The sequence below is a fragment of the Rhopalosiphum maidis genome, chromosome 1 (genome assembly GCF_003676215.2).
Source record: "Rhopalosiphum maidis isolate BTI-1 chromosome 1, ASM367621v3, whole genome shotgun sequence".
Classification (NCBI taxonomy): domain Eukaryota; kingdom Metazoa; phylum Arthropoda; class Insecta; order Hemiptera; family Aphididae; genus Rhopalosiphum; species Rhopalosiphum maidis.
The window spans coordinates 19,434,827-19,458,211 of record NC_040877.1 but is presented as its reverse complement, the minus strand read 5'-3'; the positions used below and the strand labels follow the sequence as shown (position 1 = coordinate 19,458,211).

The window sequence follows — 23,385 nt, the reverse complement described above, 5'->3', positions numbered from 1 at the left end:
TTGATCCAAAGTGTGATAATAATATACGTGACTTTCTTTCTAGATCCGTTCACCCACTGACGACACCAGATGCGAAGTCTGTCTCGAAGGCACGTTACCCGACAGTAATCGTCAACGCTGTTTGGAAATCCCGGAAGCATTTTTACAGATCGGGAGCAGTTGGGCTATCGGGGCGATGACACTGTCAGTGGCAGGTATTGCCATCACTTTGTTAGTGGTTTCCGTGTTTATCAAACACAATCATACACCGATCGTGAAGGCCGCTGGCAGGGAAGTTTCGTACGTACTTTTGTCCGGCATACTGCTGTGCTATCTCATCACGTTTGTGCTCGTTCTCAAACCCACTGACATCGTATGCGCAGTACAAAGGTAAGTCCAATATCATTAAGAGCGAATTTAAATCCATCTCAACCAACACTTTTATAATATCTTAGTTTAAGCATACCATATATTATATCCAAAATGTAATCAACGTGTTATCGTGGAGCACAATATTTTTTCGGACGTCTTCTATGTCTGAGTTTAAAAATTTAAATATTGATTTACATTTAAGAAGATAGCAGCTTTATCATACTTATTTTTTTTAAAAGCATTTCTGTCATACATTTTTACCCTAACTTTACTGAGTAATTGTTATTTAAAACTTTAACAAAAAATGCATGGGTATTATAATGAATATTAAAAAAAAACCCTTACCTTTAAAACTAAATTTAAAAAAATAGCATGTTATTCACATAAATATATCACATTATAATAGTCGTAAATAAAAAAAAAAAATTAATTTACAATACAATTCGATACAATTTTCTATTTGAAAATAATAAATAATCGTATGATGATTAGGAGCAGCATTATGAAAACATAACATTAATTAGGAATTACCATACGATATTGAAATTTAGATTACATACTAATTATAAGATTTCATAAGAAATTAACAATAAATTTTTTTGTTATTTATATTTTTAATTTCCATGATCAGAATTAAATTGTGCTTTATAAGTGCATACACTTGTATATTTTTCATGTAATTTTTTTGTTTTTATATATTGAACGATTAAGCAGCGTTAATATTATGTTAATCAATCAGGTATATCAATTATTAGTGTATGACAGTATTAAATTAATATTCTAGTTTTTTTTTTTTTTTTTTAAGAACATATCATAATGATAGAGTTATTGTATTAATTGAAAACTTTTTGAAATGCTCTGAAACAATTGGTATGCATAACAAAATTAAAAAAAAAAAAGACTCAAGGACAAAAAAAAATATAAACACAAAAGTCATACCTCTACAGATTTTTTAATTAACAATTAAATAGAAAGCATGCAATTGTTGGTGTGTTATTTTTACTACTATACACAAAGTATTAAGTGTTTAAAAATTGAATATACAAAATTATTAGTTCATACATTTTTTTTGATTTAAACTCTCCACATTATATCAAAACATAAGAAACTATGGATAACAATTAAAATATACCTAACTCATTATATTATTATTTATAGCTTTAAATTTTATTCTATATTTTATATCATCATGTACTTATAATTATGTCTTCTTATCATTACTTATTTTAAATAATTACATTTTCTTTGTCTAATTAGTTAAACATATATTTACGAGAAAAAAAGAGTTCTTAAAACGTCTTCAGCTTTTTAAAAAAGTATTGTTTTTAACATATTTATTTGCATTAGGTATGCAAGTTGTTTTTACTGGTAGTATAATTATAAATTAGGTATTTTTTTATATTAATAACATTTATATTTATATTTACTTTTTATATGTGTGAGTTTAAGTATAATATTATATTGACATTCGACGTAAAATCTTAAAAATATTATATATAATATAGGAGTATCAAAAAAAAAAATGTTTTTAAAATAATCTAAATCTTTAAAAGTCGATATCATCAAAGTAATAAAAAAGTGTATGATTTATAACAGATATAGTTTGGTTAAAATAAGGTGGGTAATTTAGAACATTTTATCGAAATTAATAAAAAAAAAATCAATTTTTTACATGTTTAAAATATTAGCTGATTATTAACTTAGGATAACAACAATAAACATGATTTTTAAAAAGTTATAATTGTTTTATCTTTACATACAACTCAAATATTTTATTGTTGATTCCTAAAAATAATGATTTATTAAGGTAGCTATAATATTACAAATTCCTCTTTAAATCCAACAATTATTTTTTTCAAACAAATACTGAATACATATTTTTTTATGTACGTATCAATTAACACAATAAACCCAAATTACATCTTATGTAACAGATTAAATATAATACATAATATTTATACTAACAACTGAAATATGTAAAATACTTAAATGCTTAAATTATAAAAACATATTTTTTTCAAAAACTTAAGAGTCTTGTATTCACATAAAAAATAATTAATTTCAAAGAAAAAATATCATTTGTTACTTTATTAGTGATAAATTATTATTATCAGTCGTAAAAATATAAGTACTCGTATCAAAGTATAACATAACATTTATTATTATGAGTCTACCCGGTTTCTGATGACTTTGTTATGCTTCCCAGTTAAGCAATCATTACATTTTTTACTAAAATATACACGTCACTTTGTTGAACGTAGTTCAGTTTTTCAATTCTAACCTGATTAATGATACATAATATTAAAGGTTCGGTATTTCATGTTACTGTTTAATAAATAAAAACAAAATTAGCTTAAGTAGGTAATTAATTTATGTTTACATTTAATTTTATCTTAAAATCTAAAAGCTACTAACTAACTAACCCTCCTCTACCTCTAAATACGTGGCTAATTTACAATACGTAATACGTATAATTTAAATTAATTCCATTCCCTAACAATCTACAAACAAACATCCGGAAAAATTTTAAATTTTACAAAAATACATAATTAACTTGTATACTGGAGTGAATAAGTGAGAAAAATGAGTTAAAATAACTCTATGATTTCCAGAGTAATGCTGGATCATAATATATGTGTTAAGGTGTATGACACTATATGTATGTCTAATAACATATACAAAAGTTTTATTGAATGTTATCAAAATTTACTACACGGTCATACACCAATGATTATTAACATTTAAAAATAACATTCGGTGAATATTGACCGCAATTCAAATTCAGTGTAAACTAGCTATTACTTTATACATAACACGACTATGATATTTTTGATATTGCGTTGTTGCCGCTTTACATAAAATATAGATCAGAAATTTAAATATTTTGAACAAATAGATATTAACACAGCCAAAATCGGCCACTCCCATCTTACACACTTCTATTTAATAGCTGAGGAACTCGATCCGTCGCGCGATGTGTGCAAAATTCCCCTTTCAATTGCACACATAATTATCTACTGCCCCAAACATTCAACTACACGTCTTCTGCTAACTCTTCAACACTCAAAGAAACTCTCAATCAAAATAACACCTCCAATATTTTAAAATTTTTCAAACAGATAGATTTAGATAAAAAAACCTTTAATTATCATATATTTTTGTCTAGTATTATAATTCATAATATGATTATTATAATAATATGAATTACGTATGTAAACGTTATCATAGATTAAAAATTATTATTATTGAAGCCTTTATAATTAAAAAAAAATAATAATAATAAATAATTTAAATGTTATATATTTCAGATTTTTTCATCAAGTACAATAATAATATATACGTTATCGCACGAGACGTTTCATATTTACACTTGATACGAAAAAACTAAAAATCATTACAAAGTTTTGGTAGTAGTTAGTACGTCCCATACATTGACGGTGGACGTATGTGATAATCAAAATATCTCGGCAGTAATCATTAGAGTAGATAAAAACTTTTACAAATTACGAAAAAATCATATTATTATAAATCAATTGTATGTGTACATTGTACAAGTGGAAGCTAAAGCTTTGTAAAAAAAAAAAAAAAGTTCAGTAATAATAACTGTAGTTGTATAACTAACACTGTTGAGCAGTATCTCAATAAAACAACTATGATGGATGTTACATGATACGCGGTATATGATACAAGCATTTATTAGCATATATTTAGATAAAAGATACACGATACTCCATATTTAATATTTAAAACTACATTCTATTAACTATTATACATACTTACAACTTTTATCAAATGTTTAAATAACACATTTAATCATAAATTATATAATACGTCACTACACATAATAACTAATACCTACGTCATTGCATGTTAATAAATTATATCATAAGCCATATTATTTATACATAACTCATAACTATAAATAAAATCTTTATTAACTTATTGACATTAAGAAAAATTAATTTTTCAAACATTTTATCCGATAGATGTGTATGTTGTATAAGTTATAATAAAGAAAAAAAATTGTACATTTACTCGTATTTTAAGTATCGAGTGTCCAGATAATCAAAATCCTAAATTTTATTAAAATGTAATACACATTTAATAAAATAAATCCATGTTACTATTATAAAATATATCGTGGCACATGAAACTTAATAAATTAATATTTCAACAATCACAAGTGACTGTCAACATAGTACATACAGATATACATCTTAACTCTTTACAATATACGTCATAAACTAGGATAATATCATATGGTATAATCAAAATATGAGCGCGTACCAAATCACATTCGAACCAAAAAATGTTTCCACTGTAACACAAAGAATCCTGATACTTTGATTTGATTTTAGTTTTGTTAATACCTTAAGAATATACCTTCAAGTACTTAATCGAGGCGTTTTTTTTTAAATATAAATTTTCACCCAACAGGACAAGCACAAAGAAAAATGTTTAAAATATGGAAAGTTTGATTAATCATAACAATGTCAGAAACTTATATAAAAAATTCCTTGATAAAATTTTTTACAATATGAAAAAAAACCTCAAGCTGCTATAAAATTAAAATCGGATCAGCCAAAATCTCCTAATTTTAGCGCATTATTTTTAAGTCTAATAACAATATATGTTTAATAAATTGCAACAATTTTATAAATTATGAAAAATAAACTTTATGATATTCTAAATATAATTTTTGAACGCGGTTGTTAATGATATTTCTTACTTTTATGTTATAAAGACTATTTAAAAATACAACTTCACAAAATATATAATACAATCATTATTAATAAAGCTAGGTAGTATTTTATATATCCATCATTTTGTCGAAAAACTAAAATAACGATACATGGATATTAACCATTTATCAATTTTACATTTACACAAACAAATATTTAAATATTTTTGTGCTATTATAATATTACGAAAAAAGCAAGCTTAACTCAATAAAAACTTCATTGAATATAAACATTCATATTTAAAAAAAATATAAGCTAATTCAACTCATTTAATTTGTACTTTATCTTTCAATATGACAGTTTAATGTATTTTTTTGCTTTAAATTTATATTGTATACTCTACTTAAAAGCCTAGTTATATCGAGTATACATTTCCTTGAAAAGAATTTTAAAAATATATATCCGAAGGAAAATATTAGTATTTTATTAAAATGACTTAAAAACAAAATTTAATTATTATTGTTAGAATTATAATATTATTATTATTTGTCGATTTCGTGTACATAAATTTTAATAAAAATAATATAAATCAGATTTGTAGTATAAAAATTATATTTATATTTTTAAATAAATGTTTGTTTAAAGCACAATGAGAGTTAATAAATACATAATGTTTATTTTTGATTTTTATCACTTCGTATGTGATTTTTTTTTCTTCGACTTTGTTGTTCAAATGCTTACGAATTAAGATGTTTGTTTCTAATAAAAGTTAAAAATAAGTACGGAATTATATACAAATTGATTTAATAGTTCAATAAAATTTAATGGACAAATCGCACGGCGGGCCACTAAATCATATTTAAGGAATATCACTATTGATTCATTAAATGTTTGAAGATGTTTCATGTGACCCAGAAAAAATATTTTATGATTTAGTAAGGAAAAAAATCATTAATATATTGTTTATATTTTGAACGTTAACGATTTTTATTATTCAATAACAACGAACAACTTCAGGTAAATAAGAAATAATGATGAATTTACCTTCTTACAAGTCTCGTAGTCACAGTTTCAAATAAAGGAAACATATTTTATATATTATGATGAATGTATATCTTATAATTATGTAACGGTTGAAGCAACAAGATTAACTGCAGTCTGCATACTCGTGTAGATGCGTATAAAAGCATTTCGATCAAATGAATTAAAGTATAATATCCAATTTCTCTTGTTCAGAGACATATTATAATAAATTACTTTTTATAACAAATTACAGTTTACATATCCAAGAAGATTCACGTTTTGTTTGCGCAATGTTTGCGAGTTATGGGTAATTGTACAATTAATATAAATAAAATAACTTAACACACATTCATTACCAGTAAGTCAATATGTTTACTCTTCGTATCATCTGACAATTGTAGATTCATAACATTTATTGAATTTGAAATTTTCTATTATTTAATAGTCTAATATATACATTAGTAAAATATTATTTCATGAAAAAAGCAAATGTCATATTAATTACAAAATAACATTATGCACATATAATTCATAAATACATCAACTGGCATCAATCGTACGTGTTGAGGGTCGTGTACTCATATTATCATTTTATATATCTTGTAAAAAAAGTGTATATCATGTAAATAACAATATAGGTACAATGACATAATCCGCGTAGGAACACGTGCGTACATAATATTACTAATATTATACGAACAAACACACAAATACCTATTTACTTCAAACTGGGTTAAATATTTCATACTATTAGATAAAAACAGATCATCACAGCCTAATGACTGTCCATTAACACCGTTGAAAAATTAATTACTATTTAAAAAAAAAAATTGTTCTCTTCTAACCAAACTGTACATACTCTGAAAATTTGTTTGTTTATTTTCTGTATTTAAATAAGTGATCTAAATAGCTTTATGTTTTAATACAAAAAAAAAAAAACAATTAATATAAGGTAATATTTTATTTTTGCATAGAAATATTTTTCTATTAAGTCTAACTATTAAATTATATTTTTGATAGTTTTTCAATATTTTTATATTATTTAAAATGTATAATTAATATAATTATTTTTATTTTTTTAATTAATTTTCAATGAAACAAAAATTGTCGAAAAATATTATTTTTTAATGATACAATATTTAATAAATTTACTTAATCAATCATTATGCTAATGTAATGACGTACCACACATATAATATCACCACATTAGTATATAATATTATTTGCGAATAAATGAATATAAAAGCATAAAAAAATTAGAAAGAAAGTTTTGAAGTGTACAAATAAATAACTTATCATTTAAGTAGTAAGTACTCTTCTAAAATATGAACTTACATTAATTGTTTTCAACAATAACTCATTAGTAGTACATATAACTTGTATTGGTAAGAAATAAATTATCCAACTTTTGACTACAAATCTTGGTAATAATAATAATAATAACTTACAATTTTTAAATAACCAAATTGCTTAAATTTTCAGAAGTAACACACAATATATTTTACTCGTGTCATACATTCAACTGTTTTATACAACTGTGTTTATAAAACAGTTTCCATTAATAATCCCAGTAAATGAAAATGACAATTTCGTCATTTTGACAGTTTTAATTAAACATCACGGTATTTACGTAGGTTTTAATTTCATCTGTTAATTAATTTTGTTCTAACCTTAAACTAGAATATATACATAATACTTTAATATTATTAAAAAACACCGTGTTTCGAATAATATATAGTTATTGTACTAGTTTTGAAGGATTCGAAACTCCTTCTTTAAAAATGCATTATTATGATTAAGATTAGTTAAATATTCTACAGCTTTATCTTACTTTCTTGTTACAGCATAGCAAAAAAACTATTCAAATTATTAATATAGTATATATAAACTTTTCTTTGGTAGCTAACAATTATAACTTTTATAAGCAAGACACAATTTAATTTGAAATTGCACCTTGTTGTAAGTTTTTCAATGGGGTATTTTTTTACAATAGTTGGAAGTTCAAAATAAGTACTAAATTTATTAATTTGTCTGGTTCGTATAATATTTCAGATATTTTAAATGCGACGTAATTTAAATCTTATATTAAAAGGTTTCTTATATACACGTTTTATATTTTATAAATATGATTATTAAATTTCTATAGAGTACGTTTATTTTTTTTAAAAACCATGAAATAAAATATTCAAACAGTTGATAGAATAAGATAAAATATCCATAAACTCTAACTATTCACTTAATTATTTATGTAATTATTATGTTTTAGATTTGGTGTTGGGTTCTGTTTCACTGTTGTGTATGCTGCATTATTAACAAAAACGAATCGCATATCACGCATATTTAACGCCGGACGACGGACTGTTAAACGTCCTAAATTTATATCACCAAAATCGCAATTGGTCATCTGCACAGGACTCATATCGATACAAGTATGTTATGTTTGTGTAAATTATTGAGATGGATATTTTTCCAACGGCCCCGTAATGATACGGTTGTTTTAATACCGAATATATTTTAATAATATTTGTATGATATACAATATGATCGAACATATTCATTTAATTTTAAAGAAAATATATTCCGGTGAAACTCTATATCAAGTATATAAAATAGGTATTATTTTATTATTTTAAAGATTTAAATAAATTATTTACATAAAAATACCGCTAATTTTTAATTAAACCTAAATATATTTGCTAAGATTTATTTTGTTAATTTCAAAGATGATGTTTAACATTAGTCTAGACGTCTCAACAACTTACTCTCAAATTTATTATAATCCAATTATATTTTATAATATTCACATAGCATAGTACAGCGACAGAAATTTAATAACAAAAACATATTCAACTGTTAATTTATTTTATGATCTACCTATAGAAATCTGACTGTCTAGGACTATTGCTTAAATAACAAAAAAATAATAATAGTAATACGATTTATCAAGTGTGCTTAATTAAATATATCTTTTAAATAAAAATCGTGTATGAGATTTGCTTTACGTCAAGGATATATTAATTATAAACATTTCCTTATAAGAAATAGATACATATATTGTTAAATTATCATATATTTATATACATATTATATGTACTTGTATAATAATATTATATAACAAGGGTGATTAACTAAGCATGTATTATATGTATAATTTTTTCATTTAAAAATTACCTAATTAATTAATTTAAACTCTGTTTTTTTATTAAATATACACAAATAGATATCGTATTTTAATATTCTTGATATTTTTCGTATCACTTAGAGAATATCCTAAAGCAATACAAACATTAAACTAAATATATACTGTTTATATATTAAGGATAATAGCTCTTAAAAATGGATTTACCATAATATAAAATAGATATAATATTGGATAAAGTATTTATTATACTTGAACTGTTTTTACTAATTATAAATTTTGATGGAATATTAATTACCAAAATAATCAACTCTTCATAGCCTTCGTATCTTTCAAGCTCGTTATCGTGGACATATTATCCTTAGTACACAAACTTAAATAACTCAAAAACTTTATGTTCAAATTTTGATTTTGATCCGTCAATTATTTATTAAAATTATCCACTAAATAATTCACAGTAAAAATAAGGCTTCTGACTTGAAAAACAAAAAGGTTATATTCCAACACGATGCTCTTTGAAAAGTACAATAAATCTCCAAAATTTTAAAATATGATCTTCAGGTAAACTTAAAAATTTCAAAATTAGGTTTTTAGTATCTGCATCATTAATGAAAAAAGGATGATCATCATACTTATTTAATCACCCTTTATAGTTAATATCTATCTCTATATAGTATATATACATATATATATATATATATATTATTTAATATTTTGTTCAAAAAGTATTACGATCAGTGTAGCATATTTTTTATAATATATAATGTAGATAAAACAATATAATCGTTGATCGTGTTTAAAATAAAATATGGGATGCGAATCCTTATGGTTCAAGTTATAACGAATTGTTTACGTTTCACAAATAATATATATATATAGATACATGTAATTGTGAGTGTGTGTGTGTGTGTGTGTGTGTGTGTGTGTGTGTGACTCGTGCGTGTTGGCACACACTAATAAAGTGTTGAAAATAAATAAAACAAATAAACCAAAAACTATAATAAGTTATAAATATAGCGTTAGAAAAACATCGATACCTATACACGTTTTGTATGGACGACCACGTTTCAGGTGCTCATCAACGGCGTATGGATGCTGGTCAGCCCGCCAAAGGTCATACACTATTATCCTAGCAGGGAGTCGAATATACTAGTTTGCTCGTCGTTCATCAACACATCGTACGTGATAGCGTTCGGATACCCAATAGTGTTGATTGTCGTGTGCACCGTTTACGCTGTGCTCACCAGAAACATTCCTGAAGCCTTCAACGAGTCTAAGCACATCGGTAAGTGATTATTTGAGCAGTGTTTATGTAATCTATTTTATGGTAAACACGATAATCAGGACTGCAATCTCTAGATATTGTCGTAAATTACCCTGGGTATAATATATTAAGGTGCATCATATTGATAATTCACGGTAATTACCATAAATTACCCTCATAAAATGTATAATATATTGTTAATTTAAATAGTTTTGGGAATTTTCCGACATTTACTAACGAACAAAGGAAATATTTTTATTATTATTATTAGTCCAGTTTTACTCTCCGTCGTTATACTTTTATAGTTATTTTTTTTTTTTGTTTATAAATCAAACAGTTTTCGTAAAAATAATATAATAATACCCAATTATCATAATTATTTTTAAATAAAAATGCTAATTAATTTTGTTTAATTTTTTGTTAGTCCAATAAAATATAATATATTATGCGTTATTTACTGATAGTTGTTGTAAAATCAATGTACGTACTTATATACTTTTATAATCTAAATTATTTACCATTGTGTTTGGGGATTTATATTTTATAATAATAACTAGTTACTTACGATGGTAACTTAATAACTTTATGGTTATCATTAACTTCTGGTAAAATAAGTGAACACTCAGATATTACTGTCTACCGATATTTACGTCACTTGTAGTTTTATGTTAAATGAAAATATTTTGCGAATACATAATACTGTAAATGCTTCTGAGAGTAAGTATAACCCCACAGCTCACGCCATTGAATACTGCAAATAGACAATTTAATATTAAAGATATCAGCTTTGGTGTGTATAAAATATTTATTATATATTATTATAATTACATTAAATACATCAACTATATAACTTAACATCATATCTACCAATGTACGAGTCGATTAATAGATAAACATTTTAATTTTGCCTCAATAGAACGCAGAAAAATAATATAACCCGGCTAAAATTCTCATTTATTAAACATAAAATAACTTAATATATAATTGATTCTATAATTAGAATAACTTATTAACTAAGTATTACATTTTCAGAGTATAAATAAAAATTACAGATTTTATAAATTAATAGTGATTTTAAAAAGACTATCATAATATTAGTCTGGGAATTTATGAACCTAACCTATTTTGGCTTAAGTTTTAATTACATATTGTAGTTATCTTTGTGCAAAATGTGTAACTTAGGAAATTATTTTTAAATTAAAAAAAAATCATTTTATATTGAAATTTGGATTTTTAATCTAAAATAGAAAAATTATGAAGCGTTTATTGTACCCTAAAAGCGATCAAATTCATATAGAAAAGTCAAAAACATCTATATAAATAACCGTTAACTTTCATTGTTTTCAATGAACTGAAATAATTAATTTACCATAGTTTACTATAGGTAACTACCATTGTTTCAACTGTACTTAGGTAGACACCGAAAATATATTTTTTCCGCTTTTTATATAAAAAAAACTAGCTGACGTAACAGTCTACTTTCAATCTTTTCTCTACTCTCTATCCCTATAAAAAAAACTAATATAATTTGCGACACTTTTTGCCGTTGATTAGAATCTTTAATAAAACAAAAACTTATCCTACTGCTAAATCACCAATTTCCTAAATGGAACTTTATAAACTGTTCTTGCGATATTGTACCTATGTATTTGGGGGAAAAGGGAAGGGGTAGAAACATAGGGACGATTTTTGGTAGTGGCGGTGTACGTGTGCGTGAGGAATACTCGGAAAAAGCTATCTGTTGGCCCATTTCAGGATTAGGACATGTGTTAAAAATAACAAATACGTCGTCGTAACCACAACACTATCAAATTAATTAATTTATACTTTTGGCTATGACGCATGATATATAACGCTGTACAATCCAACGCTCGATGTACAAAAAAACATTATTACTGCACGTATTAGAAATTGCTATATTTTATTTTATGTTTCCCGATGAAAGTACGGGCACTTTATTATTTGTATCGAAACAAACCAATTTTTTCTTTTTAGGTTAAGTATTACTTATATAGCGTCTATCGATTACATTTATTATTTTCAATCATATCTCTGTTATTATTACAATTGATAATGACTTGGTACACTTTAAAAACACTTAATATAATTTACATTTTACAATTCTTAACGGTTTTTGAATTTTGTTAGTTTAAAATGAAAATCGATAAATATACTAAATGTATGAAATTTAATAATAATATGTAAACACTTATTTATTGTTGAAGACTATAATAACTGTTGCAACTTGTGAGTTATGTCTTATGTATATTACTTTAGTGAGGACGTTATAGGCGGTATAATGAAGTTGGAAAATTGTATTATCTGTTCATTGTTATGTTCATTTTTAATATTTACAAAAATTATATTCATATAAAATAATAATACAAATATAACACCAAAACAGAAGATTTAAGAAAATGTAATGAATATTTAAATGAAAACAAATTTTATATTATAACAAGACAATTATATGGATCGACAACGATATCATTATAAACTTTCTTATATAACTATAATCACTTCCTTTTACTTCGATAAAAGCCACCTGGTACTTAATACGACAAATTCCCATTAGTCTGATAAATTTATAGCCTAGACTTATTGCTATTAAATAGTTTTAAGTGTTTTAACAAAAACAATATATTATTTTTTGTATAAATTTAAACATTAAATAGATCATATTATATTTTTATTAATTTAATAATACATAATAATATGATAATCACTTGATATAAGACTGATTTTTCAATTTAGTAAGTTAATGTTTATTTTTGTAAATTTACATCATATTTTGATATTTAAGTTTAAAAATGCTTACTTATTAAGTAGGTATAATAATTTCGTAGCTGTATTTATTTTTTTTAATTTAATTGGTTCTAGCTTATAATTATTATAAAGATGTTGATATTTAATTGTATGCAAAAATAATAATTTAATTAAAAACGAACAATGTGACAAGAATCATAAAACGTGCCGCCTGTTAACCGTAAATCATCATGGTTTAATGTCGAGAAATAATTTGACAAGAAGAAATGTTTTACTGTTTTAGAGTATAGTCGACAATTGACAATTTATTGTTACGAGTTTTATATTACTAATTCACTCAAGCAAAACACGGAACTGTAAATTATAGGTACATAGATAAATAAAAGTTTAAATTACAGATGTATTTAATGTAGTTGTATATATATATAAATCATGTATAGTGCTACGCGCAGTGATAATATATTAAAAACATAAATTTATAAAACTTAACAAAAACTTACTACGTTACATATTTTTAAAATGATCCATGAAATAAGTATGTGTATTTGATTAATTTAAATTGTTGTGGCCATTAATATATTTGAATGTGAACATAGCATATAATTGTTGAACAATAACGTGATCAAAATGAATATAGTTTATATTATTTGCAAAAGAAATTATATATTTGTATAGTGATGTTAGTATATCTGACTTATGACTTGTATGTTCTTCAAGTAATATAAGACCAACCAAGGATTAATAAAATAATAAATATATAGTCATTTTGTCATTTGGTCACATTAACTTACAACGCTTTGAATTTTGACTATAGATAAAGGAAAAACTACGTAAACAATTTGTCGATTTAAGATCTAAAAGTACACACTTAAAAAACGGAGAACCCAGTCAGTTCATATTAGCGTTTAACCAATGGAGAAATTAATAAATTCGTAGGTACAACTCGCAGTTTTTTTCCATAGACATACACAGTAAATTATAGTAAATATATTTTATACAAGTATCTTTCATTAAGATTTATTTAAAATGATCATAATATTTTAATCGGAGGTTTGATCTTTGTCACAATTAATACATTTTCTATTTGAGAGATACCAAAGTATTTGTTTATGTATTCGATTTTGTGTAAAAGTATTTTGTTGTAGATATTTTAAATATTAATTTTTAAGACTATTTTTAATTTATAAAATTTATAGTATGCCAAATTCGTTAATTTTTTTATTAAACAAATACCATAAGTTATAAAATATGAGTATTAAAATATTATGCAATTTACCAGTTAAAAATAATATATTATCTATTATACATGCGAAAACTATAAACAATTTTTTGATCACGCGAAAATGAGGGATTCAATTGTTTTATTATATTATAAGTGAGCTTTTTTTTATTGATTTTTCACAAAAATTATTAAAAGTTCTAACAAAAGCATCTAGTCTGTCTGTACTTTGCAAATTCTAAATGTAATATTATATTTAAATGTTGTATTATTTAAGCTTAAACTCGTTTCAAGTTTTTTAACACTTTTAACTAGATGTTTTTTTAATTGATAGATTAAAGTATTATTTTTAATTCAAGAAACAAACATTAATTTCTGCTTACAAGAAAATTAAATTGTGTGGAATTGGTCTCGTCTGTTTGCATTTTCATTTTGATACCCTTAGGTCCATTGATTTGAGCGTATTTGAACCTAGAGAAGTAAGATAATGGAAACTAAAATTTCGTATCATCAACCAATATAGTCAGAAAAGTTGTACTTTTATTTGGTATAATATATTGTCCAAATCTATAGTTTAAACAGTTTAGCGTTGCAGATCGGTCACATCTCGTGAAACTTTAGCTTATAAATGGAAAAATTTTCATTTTTATTACATACCATCAAAGAATTATTGAATAGCTATAATCGTAGGGTAGAAGTAAGAAATATTTAAATGTTGTGGTTTTATGAGCTACCATTATGACTTATGAATTTATGAGTTATGACAAATATGTTAAAATATCCGATACCTACCTATAAGCATATTTCAAAAACCCACCACCACATAAATATTTTTTTTCAAACAACATTTCCATTTTATTATTTATATAAAATATAATTAATTGCATTCAATAATGTTTTATGATTTTATTCCTGTCCTTAAAATATGGATATATGATTATTTCAATCTATAAGTAACATATAAGGCATTTTAATAATATATCTGAGAAAATAACATGACAAATATCTTACAAAATTACATTAAATGATTATATATTTTCCATTGCTTTTAAAAACTGATGCTGAGCATGGTTCTTTATCTATTTGTCTATAATAATGTTAATTTTTTTTAATAATGCTTTCTAAAATTTCTTCACTGAATAATTCCATAAGCTACCAAGTAATTTGAATGATGTCAAATGATTTTACATTTATATTCAGTTCGTGATCTATTTAAGAATTATAATTTTAGTTGAGACCTGTAAAGTGAAAATAAAATACACCTTTAAGCATTAAAATTAAAAAATTAATAAATGGATATAGTCTAATAAATAAAGTAAATCATACATCTAAATATATATATATGTATTTAAAAGGACGTTAAATATTTGGTCGCAACAGTAAAAATTAATAATTAATAACCACAAAGAAAATAAAAGTTCAATATTAATATTAATTCATATAATTTTAATCATAAAATATAACGCTTGCTGGTTAATAATAACACTATAAAAATTAAAGTGCTTTTTTTTATTTACATTAATCATAAGTATAAGAACAAAATTAATAGTTTTATATTTCTAAACATAAATTAGATACCTTACATCCAAATCGACTAATGTTTCCGTCCATTCATAGTAAGTTACCAACGAATACTAGTATGATTGTTGTTTTGGTTAAAAAGGTGATAGATATTATTCGTAAAATTATTATAATTTATACCTATAAAACATAAATACAAATTACAGTGGTGTTTATCTAAAGCACAGCGAGATAAGTAACTTATAACCAGTCTTTTTAACATGTTCAGTAGTTTATTTAGGTTTCTAGAATCATGATAAAAATAGTGATTTTGATTACCCATAAGACTGTACTGAATTGTATAACCAAATATAGCAATAAACGAATTTAACAGAGTTGTCCAACAAATTGGTGTTTATTAAAAACATTAAATATGACATATAAACTTTGTTGTTAATCGCTTTCACACGTTAAGCATGTATATTTCTTAACATGCTTTGAATAAAGTAAAAATATTGTAATTTGTACAATAATAATAAATGGAAGTTTCTCGAAAACGGAAATGCATTTTTATGTATTCCAATCTTTTTATGATTTTTGCTGTTTTGCAAAAAGTAATTAAGAGAACCAGAGTTTCGGGTAACTATTACTCAGTACATTTTCAAAAGTGTATGTATTTCTGAGAAAATCTTGAACGAGTACAAATATAATATAACAATGGATTGTTTATGTTTTTCGTTATTTCTTTTTCCATAATAATTTATGGAAAAATAGTTGTTTCTTTAAATTACTTCTAACCGACTGGCAGAATTAAAAATACTTTAATTACATCATTTAAATTTAAACTGTTTTATTATTTTTTTAAATTATATCATTAAGCTGTCCTAATCTTTATACTACTAATTAGATTCTGAGCGTAGCGATCAAAGTATTGGCTTTACAATTAAACTTTGTTGTCTCGGTTGTTTAGACTGACACTATTTAAGATTGGAAATATAAGTTAAGAGGTACTTAAAAAGCTTATTTTTCAATTGTCACATGGTTTCTCGAAAATAAGGATAACAACAATGACATTTACGACAAGCTTATTTGTTTAACAAAAATATAATTATTGACTGTAAATTGTAATAGTACTTAAGAATTTGTTCAATGTGAATAGTGTCAGCTTAGCGTAAAAATTGAATTGATGTGTATATTCTAAAAAATTGAAACGTGTCAACGTTTGTGGCCCGATGATATAGTAAAAAAAAAGTTTTCTATTAACAAAAGCATTTACACTGTTTTTATATGTAAATTTACTGTTATCTGCGTACAGCACGATAAACAATTATTTTTCGTAGACAGCATCACATTATAATATTACAATAATATTTACATTTATCGGTTGTATATTATTATTAGAGGTTCACAGAGATCTCATTATGCACGAATAGTCTATCTATGAGGTTATTATCATATTGATATAGTTGAATTGGGTGTCACTCTTAGATATGCCATACATTTATCGGTGTTGCAATATGTGCAATCAACAATCTCGTCGACAACAATAATTTTTAGTTAAGTAAAAATTATTTTTTTAATAATTTCCATCTAACCTATTATAATATATATAATAAATAATAGACAAACGTACAGGTAAAACATTGATAAAAGTATAACGGCATTGAGTTCGTTTATAAGTTGATAAAGATAACGTTTTAAAATAAATCAAATATTATCTTACACAAAATATAAATGAGGTATTATTTTTAAATAGAAAAATTGTTTATTAAATAAAAAAAAAATCGATGAATAGTATTAGAAGTTAATATTGTAAAAGTATATATATTATTTAAAAGAAGAGGTATCTAGAATCGTATTGTAATCAACTAATAATAATAAATGTTGTAAAATATAGCTACCAATATTATTAATGAATTTAAAAATATATATATTAAATTATGTATCTGTGACAGTTTTAATGTTTAACATAAATTATTAAAATTGAACCATTTTTATTTAATATTTAGAAATATGAATATATATTTTTTTTAAACATAAAATATTTTAATCTATTGTTTTATTTTAAATAAATATCAGTTAAATGTATTTTTTATAAACGTCATGGTTGTATATCATACACATAACCTAAGCTTGGGTAGGTGTCGTGCAAGAGTAACACATTACGACAGTTTTGAATTAGAACAATGATAATTTATGAAAATCAATACTATGCGTTAAGAAAATAATACCGGTTATTGTCCGGCGTATTATACTATTATGTATTAATACTATTGGTTTTAAGACTACAATGTTTTAAATTTTTTCAAATATTTTACATGACTTCATTGTCCAATTGGGGTAAATTAACTGTTCCGGCCACGATAAATTGAATTAAATTTTAAATAATTAAATTATTGCGTTCTGTGTATTTGGTTTAATTTTTATTCATTATATCTCTGTTCTCCGATTTATTGTTAGCAGCAGTCTTATTAGGAATCGCTGTTCTTTTCATTCTCACGTTTTACTCGTTTTAAAATTAATTTTCGATTAAACTGTTTTTTGGAATAATTTGAATTACATTATTCATACGTACAAAATATTATTGTAAACTCAGAATGTGTGAGTGAATTGTAGGAAAATACACGTATAGCATGAATATAACATGAACGTATATAATAGATATATTTTGTTTAAATGTGTTAATATTATAAAATATTATTAACTTAATGAATTATTTTGAATAAAAATTATTAATTTGTTTAAAATTGCATGTCGTGATTTCATTTTATTTATTGAATTCAGCTGAGTATGGCTTCTGTCATAATTTTATTTTCCAAAATAATGTTAATTCTCTGTATAAATGAATCTCCTTCCCCCCTTGTCGTGCTAAATCTGGTGAGTATAAATCATTAGAGCTCTGTCGTCGTAATCTCGAGGGGTGGGACTGTATGCTATATACATATTCATGGGATATACATGTCTAACAATTGTTACGTTAGTATAAGTAAAATAAGATATAAATATGGAACTTTAAACATCAATAACTATAGAATATAAAGTTGTAATAGATATCACATTTTATATGTACAATAATAGTGAAGTTTGCGAAAACACATAGTACAGACAATACAAATAAATATAAAGGTGTGATAATTCTATTGATTAATGATTTATGAACCATCGTATTCAAGTTATTTCAACTATCGTTAGATATTTTAAACCATAACGAATCTGCTTCAACTGTCTTAATTTGTTAAACAGGTTTCACAATGTATACAACATGTGTCATATGGCTCGCATTCGTTCCGCTATACTTTGGAATTGGCAACCATACTCCACTAAGGATAACTACCATGTCAGTAACCATTAGCCTATCCGCTAGTGTAACTATAGTTTGCTTGTTCTCTCCAAAGGTACGTACTATACAAGGTTATTAAATTATGTCCGTATAGACATTGATCATATCGTAATGTGATCTGCAGTAGAATTCCTGTGTATTTACTTTGTTATGAGGCAAAACGGAGTATTATAGTAAATGTTCAATTTAACCTTTGAATTTGGTAAATTTGAAATAAAATAATGTGAACATTATTTTTTTAATTACACTGACCGGTCTGTTTTAACGAGGTCGGTCCGAACAAAACCGAATAATGTGATACATTAATAAATTAAATTACAAATGTATGTTATTATTATAACGTCATTATGTACATTTAATAAACCATAATTTTAGTTCCAAATGCTCAAATAACAATCCCTAATACTAACAAGAAAAAAAAAATTTAACGTGCAACTTTATGTAACAATATCATTAAAATAGTATTTGTTATTATAATTTATATTTATAATAATGAGTTAATTCAAAATATTTATATGCTTATAACTTATTAAAATAGTTTAATCAACAAATTTTGGATAAATTAAATGAAAATAATTAAAATTACGTTATATTATGGTAAAATATTAATAACTGATATTTATGTATTAATATATAATTTATTTATTTATATCACTAAAATAGTTGATGTAATATTTGCAGATAATTAACACTTCTTTTAAATATGGTTAAATATGAACCTATATTATATAAAACTCATAGGCAGCAAAGCTACAATAACAATGACATAATCAGTTTAACCATATTAATTTATCAATGATTAACATTGACCATTGAAAACTGACAGTATCACAATAATGCGGTAAAATATACGTGTAGACTATAACACTGTCTGCATTATTATAATGTAACTATATATTATTTCTGTTCGAATTAATTAAATGATTCTACTGTTCTCTAATTATACATGTTATAAATTATACAAACATAATATTATTATGTAATAGTATGAGCAAATTATATGATTGATGTTCTTAGTTTGCATATAATTTCAAAATAGATTTGGAAATTGATATTGAAATCGTTTATTGCGACAGCTATCACATTATTTATTTGAAAAATATACGTTATTAATTTAAAAATATACTATAAAATCATAACAGTTTGTTTAACATTTTAAAAATTAAGCTATTTTTGAGGAACTTAGAGATTTACTCAAATTTGAATACCTACAGCGTAGTTTTAAAAATAAATTACATAATATCACGAATGGCTTTCACTTAGTTTTCTTTGTTCGATGAAGACGAAACAATAAATTAATAATTTAAGTTTTAAATAGAAGTTAGACTACTTATCATTCTGAATTAATCAGTTTTCGAGATGAAGACTACTATATCATTGCTTTAGACAAAACTTGCTCATACTCTAGGTGACTATTTCAGACTACACATAAAACTATTATTCACCTTGTTTTAGTTGTATATAATTTTGTGTCATCCGGAACGAAACGTGCGTCAAAGTATGATGCCAAATATGAAGTTAACGGGCACTAAAACATTTACAACATCGAATACGAATGCATTTTGTAACAATTCAACAAGACGGCGCAGCTCATTAGCTTATAAAGGTATATTATGTTTATTAAAATAGTAAAATTTGAAATTTTAATATAATAAATAATAAAAAAAATATTTATTTTATATTAAATACAAAAAAAAATCCACAAAGGTCTTAACTCTTAATTAAATATGATAGTATCATAAGCAACAACGACTACAATCATTATATAATTATTGTTATATTATTACTTAAAGTTTCTTCTCGCCACTATCTAGATATGTTTTATTAATGATTAATTATAACATTGTATTATTCGAAAAATTAAAATGGTCAATATTAAGGCAACGTGTGTTAAACCAGCTAAATTATTTACAGTGGAACGTCAATTATATTATCCGTACTAATTAGTAATTGGTAACAATGTGGGTGCAAATAATAGAACAATGACTAAAGATATATAATAAAAGTGAATTTAAATGTTTTATATAATTAATAATTAAATATAATATAACTAATGTACTGTATGTATGACGTGTAAGTATAATTGAAAAATAAATTTATATGTATTGTTAAAAGTACATAATATAATTTATTTATTTTAAAATTTAATATCATAAAACAAGTATACATTTTTTTTTCAAAAATTTCGTACTACAGATAATTGGCAGGTCGGATAATCGACACCCCACTGTATTTACATTTATACACGTTTATTATGATTTTATTTTTATATATTAATTTAAAAATTAAAAAAAAAACTGATTTAAAATTTTAGAATTTATATGTCATAAAGACATAGAAACTTCTTTTCTTTTTAGAAAAATAAGATTAGACCAATTTTCAAAAAACAAAAAATAAAACCGTAGTTTTAACATTTTCTATAAATTCTGTTTGATTATTCGAATTTATTTTTTCCATGACATACATCTTGTAATATATCATTAAGCCATAGGTAAGTACATATATTAAAATATAAGCTAACAAACTTCATTATAATTTATATTACTTAATTTTAAAAACGTTTTCTATTCTATAAAAATAAGCCATTACACTATAATAATAATACCTGTAATACTATATTACATAAAATAAGTTATAAATAATGAGTTATGCAATTTTAGTAGCTACAATTCGAACCATGTGCTTACCAGACACTTATTACTATTGTTTATTGTTTATTGTTCATCGTTATGTGAAATGGTTCGAATAATGTAACTGCAAACAGTGAGTGGTCGATCGCAAATGAGTTGGTCAGTACGAATGGCTTTAGCGGTAACCACGCTTAGGGGGTGGGTAGCAAATGTATTGTAGCTGATGAGATTACCTATTCAGACCATTCGAAACAGCATCTATTCATTCATGTCGTTTCACATCGGTCGGTTTTCGCGTATAACAGCGCGTTAATAGTATACACAATTTGAGCGAATATAATATATTGTTGGCTGAGGGGATACACTAATGTCGAAAGTAAGACGGAGACGAATTAGTATAAAATATTATATTGATGTAATAGTCGGGCGCGTGTAAATTTTGATTATAAAACATATTATATGGCGTACGTCAAAGTAATCACTGTAAAAAAAAATATGTTGACTCTGGTATATCCATTGCATTTAAGCTACCATAAAATATCCTTAATGTCTGTAAACTTAAAATTAGTTTCCATGATTTAAATTAGTTTATATAAGGACAGTTTGAAATTTTTATCCTTGACAAGAAAAAAATATACAATTTAATATGAAACTCAATATTAGGTGGTTTTATAACGAAATCATTAAATGTATTCATTTTCACATAATATTATTAATATTATTTTATTAAGTATTTTAAAGTTACTCATTTGTTTTTATTATTATATACCAAGAACTATATTATGGAAACATAAATTTAATACCATAAATAATTAACTAACAAAGTAATGACTTATAATTAAAAAAAATATTTACAAAATTATCGACAAAGAAATCGAATATCGAAGCTAAATTTTACGGGACATTAAAACATCTCGAACATTTATGATAATATTCTTGACTCGTGATATAAAGATCCATAATATTATATTATTGTTTCAAAGATTGATATTTTCCTCAGCTATGCATTTTATTTAAAAATATATAGCAATAAATAGTTTTATCAAACTAAATTTTTTATTTTCTAGTTTCTACCCGTGTATTTTCTTTTAATATAATCTATTATTATTTTATAAAAACAAAATTTTTCTACATTAAACACATATTTCGTATAAGCTTTAAAAAACAAAAACAAAATGATAAAATATAAAATTTTCCGACGCAATATTGTTGCATTTAATAAATATTACAAACGATTTAATCTATACAACCTCCCATCGTGGAATAGTTGTCAGTTACTACAGTAAAGGCGACATAGTAACACAGGAAAGAGAACTAAGACCGAGAATTACGTACAGATAATAACTCAATCATTTCAAAGACTTAATATTTACAAACGGAAAGATTGTAAACATAACATGAACATAATATTTTACGTCTATGCGTATTTTGTTGTCGTAAACTTTGATTGGCGTGACAAATCTGATATGCC

At 24.3% G+C, this 23,385-nt stretch overlaps 1 protein-coding gene across 2 annotated transcripts in view; it reads left to right on the top strand.

Moving 5' to 3' along the window:
• The window catches only part of LOC113555584 (metabotropic glutamate receptor 2), a 168,209-nt gene that overhangs the window by 111,854 nt on the left and 32,970 nt on the right, over positions 1 to 23,385 (top strand). For both annotated transcript variants that reach the window (XR_003405405.1, XM_026960030.1), the window contains exons 8-12: positions 44 to 369; positions 8,323 to 8,485; positions 10,267 to 10,480; positions 19,188 to 19,339; positions 20,740 to 20,890. Coding sequence is in view for 1 of the 2 variants with exons in the window: in XM_026960030.1 (XP_026815831.1) it covers positions 44 to 369; positions 8,323 to 8,485; positions 10,267 to 10,480; positions 19,188 to 19,339; positions 20,740 to 20,890 (1,006 nt within the window). In the remaining variant the exon portion in view is untranslated. The remainder of the gene's footprint in view (positions 1 to 43; positions 370 to 8,322; positions 8,486 to 10,266; positions 10,481 to 19,187; positions 19,340 to 20,739; positions 20,891 to 23,385) is intronic.